This window comes from Oncorhynchus nerka, linkage group LG11 (genome assembly GCF_034236695.1).
Source record: "Oncorhynchus nerka isolate Pitt River linkage group LG11, Oner_Uvic_2.0, whole genome shotgun sequence".
Taxonomy (NCBI): domain Eukaryota; kingdom Metazoa; phylum Chordata; class Actinopteri; order Salmoniformes; family Salmonidae; genus Oncorhynchus; species Oncorhynchus nerka.
This window is the reverse complement of record NC_088406.1, coordinates 37,104,583-37,113,399: the sequence shown is the minus strand read 5'-3', so window position 1 is coordinate 37,113,399 and position 8,817 is coordinate 37,104,583. Positions and strand designations below refer to the sequence as shown.

Below are 8,817 nucleotides of genomic sequence, written 5' to 3'. Positions count from 1 at the left end.
TTATGTGCAAGCTGGGTACCTAGCTGTCACATAGCATTAGTTCTCTCCTGTCGTGTCTGGCTACCCTCCCTTAGCTTCAGGCACAGGCGTTAACACACAAGTCCTTAATCCTGAACCTTAGTTACACAGGAAACACATGATACTACAAGGACAACCACGGATCCACAGAGCCTACAAACAGGAATTCATGTAGGAGCTAGCGTAGAGAATAACAACGCTTTTCCTTGCAGATATCCTCACACCACACCCAATATGCACCTTAGCCATAGGCCTTTAACCCTTTACACTTGTGAGAATTGGCCTATATGGCTAGGGCTAAATTGAAAGGTTTCTTACAGAATAATTATGGAAAGCATATGCGTAACCATGGTAGCAATTGAAAGGGAACAGTTTGGAGATGATGTGGAAATGATTAGACTAAAGGTGAGGACACAACAGTTCACCTGACACAAGACTGAATCCAAACATTACACTGTTGATTTTTAGGTGCATTTTACATTTACAGTGCTTTTCCATGCATTTGTTGATAACTTGGATACATTCAGCGACATGATAAGAATATTAATGGAACATTTGGGGTAGATTCAACATAAGGCAAAAAAAATAACAAGTGTTTGAGTGAGAGGTCAAACTGGGGTCTCCAAGTGGTCACACACCTCTCCAATTGTGCACAATCCAAACATTAGACAGTATAATGTTTGGAGTGTGCACAATTCCTAAGTAACTTCAATGCATTTTTATGACCTAAATACGTTTTTTAAGCTCTCCTAGCTGTGCCGTTGAGGAATTAGAGCAGAACACTTGTAGCTATTTGTTTGGAACACAGCCCTGCATCCCCACCATCACACAATTACTGTTGTTGTTTGCACAATCCAAAAACGGTCCATTATAAATTGCAATCTGGGTCAGGTGGCATAATTAGAAAGCTTGTTCTATTGCCGACATGACTAGCTAAGTTATAAGATATGGTCTTACAGTGTTAGACTTTCACAAGGCAATTCAGAGAAGCAGATTCGTAATTCAGGTGCGAATGGTATGAGTGTATTCAGATGTGTGGTCTGTGGAATATTTTCTTCCAAATACAACAAATACAGGCTCATTCTGTTCAGGACAACCCAGGATATAACACCATGTCTAACTGTACATCCAACATAGTGATCATAAACTTTGACACTGTATATGACATGAGTTGTATGATATGGAAATGTGAAGTGCACATTTGTGTTCGGCTTGCTTGTATGACATCAAAGCGGTGTTTGTTATTAACGTCTCATTAACGTCACACGGGGCAGTTCAGAAACGTCTGTCAGTCAAAACCCAGAGACTTTAAAAAAAAACATACAGTGCAGTGAAGCAGAGACACTGAGCTCTGACGTCATGTACAGTACATCATGTTATATCATCATGTACAGCCACTGCGTTCTAATTTAGGCACTTATCAGTGTCCAAATCTGCAATTTTCAACCCATATACGAGTGTGAAGGGCTACCACAAAGGATCTGATGTGCTAGCTAGCTATAGAGAATCGCAAAGCCTTTCCAAGCAGATATCACCACACCCATCATGAACCACACAGAACCGAGCCATTTACGATAGACCTACAGGGTTTGATGTACAAGCCAGCTAGCTAGCTAGCTATAGAGAACAGTGGTGTATTTTCCTAGCAAATACCATCAAACCCAGTATGAACCATGGAGCCTATACATCCAGGATTTAATGTGCTATCTGGCTATAAAGAATAATAGTGAGCCCTTCTTTAAGTCTTCCCCACACCACACCCAATATGCCTATGTCATGTGTCTGCAGAGGAATGTGCTGACGGCTAGTAGGCTACCAGAAATACATCACCATCACCAACTCACACATCACCATCACCAACTCACACATCACCATCACCAACTCACACATCACCATCACCAACTCACACATCACCATCACCAACTCACACATCACCATCACCAACTCACACATCACCATCACCACTGAGGGTGAGGAGAGGATGGGAGAGAGGGGGGAGTGAGGGGGAGGAGATGAGGAAGAGAGAAGAGGAGTAGGAGAGAGGAGGAGTGAGGATGGAGAAGAGGAAGAGAGAAGAGGAGTAGGAGAGAGGAGGAGTGAGGGGTGAGGGTGGAGGAGAAGAGGAAGAGAGAAGAGGAGTAGGAGAGAGGAGGAGTGAGGGGTGAGGGTGGAGGAGAAGAGGAAGAGAGAAGAGGAGTAGGAGAGAGGAGGAGTGAGGGGTGAGGGTGGAGGAGAAGAGGAAGAGAGAAGAGGAGTAGGAGAGAGGTGCAACAGGATTGAAAAAGCTCCAGATGAGCAGATGTTTTTACTGACGATCTGACTTTTGTGAGATTTTTGTGTTTATTGATGTTTTTCAGAGAGCACTGCCAAAGCTGGCAGTCATAGACTCTTAGAAGTTTATGCAGCTGCATTTATTGGCATGTAAGGGCAACATATTGGATTAGAGAAGAGACTCGGAATCCAAGCTACTTCGGATAGGCCAAGCTGTTCTTCATCACTGCAAATGAGAACAGTAAGAGAGTGACCCAAAGTGATTGGTGTCAAATTCACTGGTCCATGTGAAATAGCACACATTATACACATTATTAATCTGACTTGAGCGTGGACATAGGCTGAATACTGGATATAACTACAAGTCCACAATGTCCCCTCTGCATACATATTGTATATTGGATTAATAATAAGTACAGTACAGTATATGCACTCATGACTTTATTGATTTGATTTAATATACATAATTATGTGCATTTCTGTCACAAAATAAATGTATCACTTCCCTGATTAGATTTTCTTGTGACTGTGCAGATATCTTTTTAAACCAGGGCTATATCTGGCCTCAATGTGCTGTGCTCCAGTTTCCCAGCCAAATGCAGCAGAGATATAGCTGCGTCATTGTGTCTGTTAGGCAGTCTCTCAAGGAGAGTGAGGGGGAGACAGAGAGACAGAAAGAGAGAGAGACAGAAAGAGAGAGAGACAGAAAGACAGAGACACAGAGAGTGAGAGAGAGAGAGAGAGAGAGACAGAGAGAGTGAGAGACAGACAGAGAGAGAGACAGAAAGAGAGAGAGACAGAAAGAGAGAGAGACAGAAAGACAGAGACACAGAGAGTGAGAGAGAGAGAGAGACAGAGAGAGTGAGAGACAGACAGAGAGAGAGACAGAAAGAGAGAGAGACAGAAAGACAGAGACACAGAGAGTGAGAGAGAGAGAGAGACAGAGACAGAGAGAGAGAGAGAGAGAGAGAGACAGAGAGAGAGAGACAGACAGAGAGAGAGACAGAGAGAGAGAGAGACAGAGAGAGAGAGAGAGAGAGTGAGAGACAGAGAGAGAGACAGACAGATAGAGAGACAGAGAGTGAGAGACAGACAGAGAGAGAGACAGAGAGTGAGAGACAGACAGAGAGAGAGACAGAGAGAGTGAGAGACAGACACAGAGAGAGAAATGTATACTGTATTAATGTTGCTGTTGTTTTATGTTTGTTATTCAGACTCGGTTTTTGAATTATATCAGTTAGTCCTTGAATTATTCCAATAATGTATTTTTTTCATTGAGTGCATTATAAAATGTGTAAAAAGTGACTGGCAGCATTTTGTAACATTGCTTAAAACGGTATCATGTGAAAATCAAGATAGATTCATGTGAAGCTGTGGTGCTCTATGTATCCATGAATCACAACATAGCTTATATTCAAAGCTGTATTAGTGGCTATCTAGCCTTTTTATGGTCTCCCGAGTGGCGCAGCGGTCTAAGGCACTGCATCTCAGTGCTAGAGGCGTCACTCCAGACCCTGGTTTGATTCCAGCCTGATTTGGAGTCCCATAGGGCGGCACACAATTGGCCCAGCATCGCCCAGTTAGAGTTTGGCTGGGGTAGGCCGTCAAATTAGCATTTGTTGTTAACTGAATTTTCTAGTTAAATAAAGGTAAAAAAAACTATAGATATATTCTCCAGAGTATTTGGTTTTTCAAAACATGTGGAATGTCACTTGCACCCAATAGCCAAAAGATGGCGCTCCTCACCTTAGTGAAATATTACAGTGTGTCAACACAGCACTAGCCTCCTCTTAGTCATCAAACAAATCCATTATAATATCCTCTGTATTCTACAGGTTCTCTCACTGACCTATGAATATATCTTGATCATATCAAGGGACACGGTCATTAGAAGCTATGAACGCTAATGCAATATCAATCAATGCAAATTCAATTGGACAGACGCGGACATTGGGGCTGGAATTCAATAAGCAACGTGTTAAAGGCCAATTCAATGTTAACAACTTCATTGGGCCAAGAGACTGAGAGGCCTGGTGGTTATTGTTTCTGTCGCCCCTATGTCTGTCTGCTCTAGTTCACATTTCACTAAATGAAAATGAACAACAAAAGAATGAGCCTTCTAGGCAGGCTGCTTCGGCTCATTGTCATTTGTAGAACCAGAAAGACTGTTGTAACAAATAACAGTGGCTATGTTCCGTGCTGAAGTTGTCTGGGCCCTGGGATCATATGTAATAGCTGTATTTACATGGTAGTTACAGTGTCATTACAATGTAGGTGTAAATTGATACATTAAAACCATAAGGCCTGTTTGCATACTGTGATGCAGAGGTTTGCAAAAGTGGAGCGATCGTAGACTACACCTATGGCCCTGGTACAATAAGGTAGGATTACAGACACGGCTTTAGTAATCCTGGAGTCGTGGCACCAAGGATGGGTAGTGTGTTTTGTAAAGGGTCAGGGCCTGGAGTCGTGGCACCAAGGATGGGTAGTGTGTTTTGTAAAGGGTCAGGGCCTGGAGTCGTGGCACCAAGGATGGGTAGTGTGTTTTGTAAAGGGTCAGGGCCTAGAGTCGTGGCACCAAGGATGGGTAGTGTGTTTTGTAAAGGGTCAGGGCCTAGAGTCGTGGCACCAAGGATGGGTAGTGTGTTTTGTAAAGGGTCAGGGCCTGGAGTCGTGGCACCAAGGATGGGTAGTGTGTTTTGTAAAGGGTCAGGGCCTGGAGTCGTGGCACCAAGGATGGGTAGTGTGTTTTGTAAAGGGTCAGGGCCTGGAGTCGTGGCACCAAGGATGGGTAGTGTGTTTTGTAAAGGGTCAGGGCCTGGAGTCGTGGCACCAAGGATGGGTAGTGTGTTTTGTAAAGGGTCAGGGCCTGGAGTCGTGGCACCAAGGATGGGTAGTGTGTTTTGTAAAGGGTCAGGGCCTGGAGACGTGGCACCAAGGATGGGTAGTGTGTTTTGTAAAGGGTCAGGGCCTGGAGTCGTGGCACCAAGGATGGGTAGTGTGTTTTGTAAAGGGTCAGGGCTTGATGCTAACTGTAGAGTTGGCTCTGTGGTCCAGCAGTAGCAGCTGTCTGTGTGGATGAGGATCTGTAGGGACACACCGTGGAGAGATATCTAATCAGATCACACGGTCACACACAGACACACACACGTATGCACACACAAATACACACCACACACATACAGACACATACACACACACACGAATACACACCACAAACATACAGGCAGACAGATAGACAGACACACACACACACACACACACAGACAGTGGTATCGCTCTGGGCATAGAGCTATTTTAGGAGACGTCTAAATGGAAAACTCTCCATGTGTTTGATGAATCCTCAGAGAAACAGAACTCTACTGTACATAGTCACAAAGTTCTAAGTATGACACATACAGTATTGTACGTAAAGTTCCACATACAGTAACTGAAGACTGTTAAATTGATACAATGTTACACAACATTACTGTAATTATGTCTGGACAGAAGATAACAGTATGTGACCAACATGAAATCCTTCCATGATACAGTCCCTCTTATTCTTTTATCACATCGTTCCTTCACAATGATTCAGATCATTTAACACATTTAACATACGTTTAACATTGTTTAGAAAACTACAGGAAAATCATCATGTCACGAACAGCGCCAATTGAAAGTTGCAGATTGCAGCTACATTCAATGTACCCCAGACAGAGTTTGAATTACAACATGTGTGAAAAGCCACAAACCCAACTGGTTCCACCCAGTTCAGCAAAACATCACCATATCATTACACATAGTTTCCCCATGAATCTGATGGTCTCATCAGAGAAATACTGGCAGTCCAGTGTCCAGACGGGCATTTTTGGACAGTCATTGGGCAGAGGCACACGCACACCCACACCCACACACACGCACACGCACACCCACACACACCCACACACACGCACACCCACACCCACACACAGGCTTTTCTGGTTACACGTAGTGTGTTTTGGAGTGTTCATCCTTAAATTCTGAGTGTGTTTGTGTGTGTGTGCCTGCCTGCCTGCCTGTCTGCGCGCGTGTGTGTCAATGAAACCATGTTCCGTCAATTACCCAGGTGACTGCTGCACACAGATTAATGTTCAGCCGTTAAATGCAAAGCTTTCTTGTGCTGCAGATACAATCCCTTATCATCCATAATATCAATACCTTATCATTCATAATATAAATCCCCTATCATCCATAATATAAATCCCGTATCATCCATAATATAAATCCCTTATCACCCATAATATCAATACCTTATCATTCATAATATAAATCCATAATATAAATCCCGTATCATCCATAATATAAATCATCCATAATCATTCATAATATAAAATCATCCCTTATCATCCATAATATAAATCCTTTATCATCCATAATATAAATCATCCTACCTTATATCATCCATAATATAAATACCCTATCATCCATAATATAAATCATCCATAATATATCATCATTCATAATATAAATCCCCTATCATCCATAATATAAATCCTTTATCATCCATAATATCAATCCCTTATCATTCATAATATAAATCCCGTATCATCCATAATATAAATCCCCTATCACCCATAATATCAATACCTTATCATTCATAATATTATCATCCATAATATAAATATCAATCAATACCTTATCATTCATAATATAAATCCCTATCACCCATAATATAAATCCCCATAATATATCACCCATAATATAACATATCATCCATAATATAAATCCCTTATCATCCATAATATAAAATATCAATCCCATAATATATCATCCATAATATCAATACCTTATCATCCATAATATAAATCACCCCCTATCACCCATAACATAAATCCTTATCATCCATAATATCATCTTATCATAATATCAAATCATCCATAATATAAATCCCTTATCATCCATAATATAAATACCTTATCATTCATAATATAAATCCTTTATCATTCATAATATAAATCCTTTATCATCCATAATATAAATCCCTTATGATCCATAATATCCAATATCATCACCCCAGCTCATCGTGTATAAGACCTCTGCCAGTTGTAGATAGTGTGTATATTATGTGAGCATGCAGGCATTCTCCTACAGCTACTGACACTACGATGTCTGAAGACTTTGCCCTGGCTGCTACCCCCCAGGCCCCTTCGTCTGGCAGCCTGCTTAGCCCTCTCCTCTGCAGCAATGAAGTCCGTGGTGGCTCTAAAGAACTCCAGCAGGGCCCGGTGGCTCCAGCTAGTCCCAGGTGTCCCTCCAAAGGTCCCTCCCCCAGAGAAAGCACTCCCTTCCTGGGTGTTAAAGCCACAGTGTCCCCCCCTGGTGGTCAGCAGCAGGAAGAAGTGGGGGTTGCTCTCGAAGAGTTCCAGGGGTAGAGTAGACTGGGGGTCTCCTCTGATAGGGTCATCCAGAGCACAGACACTCAGAACGGGGATGGCGACTTCGTCTACGTCCCGGAGGGGTTCATTGCGTTCCCAGTAGGCCTCCCAGGCTCCACCACTGCTGCTGCTGGTGCCCCCTGCTAGGGCCGGGGCTCCTTTAGGGCCTGGCTGCTGGCAGAACAACACCTCCTCCAGGCCACGCATGGAACAGCTGGAGAAAAGGGCATCGGTGTGCACTGTCTCACCCAGCACTGTCCTGTACCTAGATATACCCAGACAAGGACACACACACACACACACACACACACACACATAAAGACACACACAACACCCACACACAGCCACACACACAAAAAAGTACAATCAGTAAATCAATTTAGAAGAGCTGCATGGCTCTATAACATCCTTGTTAGCATTGATTGTGAAACCACAAGTTGGGTCCCGATTGCCCTGCTAGATCAATAGCACGGTGGGCAGCGATTGCCATGGTAATGGTATTGTATTTTAATCAAATCCTGTAATATCAGGGTATGTGACATTATTCCCTTTCTTCTCCTCTTCTCAATCAGGTTTCTCTCTATCTCTCTCCACCCTCTGCTCGCCCTCCATCCCTCCCTACCCTCTCCCTCCCCTGTTTGTCCCTCCCTCCCTCCCTCCCTCCCTGCCTCCCCCTTCTTCATCTCTCTCTCTCTCCCTCCCTCCCCTCTCCCTCCCCTCTCCATCTCCCCTCCATTCCTCTCCTCTCCTCTCCCCCTCCATTCCTCTCCTCTCCCTCTCCATCCCTCTCCATCCCTCTCCTCTCCCTCTCTATCCTTCTCCTCCCCTCTCCATCCCTCTCCTCTCCCTCTCCATCCCTCTCCTCTCCCTCTCCTCTCCCTCTCCATCCCTCTCCTCTCCCTTTCCATCCCTCTCCCCTCCATTCCTCTACATCCCTCTCCATTCCTCTCCATCCCTCTCCTCTCCCTCTCCATCCCTCTCCTCCCCTCTCCTCTCCCCTCCATTCCTCTCCTCCACTCTCCATCCCTCTCTTCTCCCTCTCCTCCCCTCGCCATCCCTCTCCATCCCTCTCGCCATCCCTCTCATCCCTCTCCTCTCCCTCTCCATCCCTCTCCTCTCCCTCTCCTCCCCT

At 44.1% G+C, this 8,817-nt stretch overlaps 1 protein-coding gene across 1 annotated transcript in view; it reads right to left on the bottom strand.

Annotated features, from left to right (window-relative positions):
- Positions 1-7,196: 7,196 nt before the first annotated feature.
- LOC115136813 (protein ABHD15-like) overlaps positions 7,197-8,817 on the bottom strand; it is a 34,703-nt gene continuing 33,082 nt past the window's right edge. Inside the window, exon 3 of the mRNA XM_029672627.2 lies at positions 7,197-7,950. Within this exon, the coding sequence (XP_029528487.1) occupies positions 7,329-7,950 (622 nt within the window). The 3' untranslated portion in view covers positions 7,197-7,328. The remainder of the gene's footprint in view (positions 7,951-8,817) is intronic.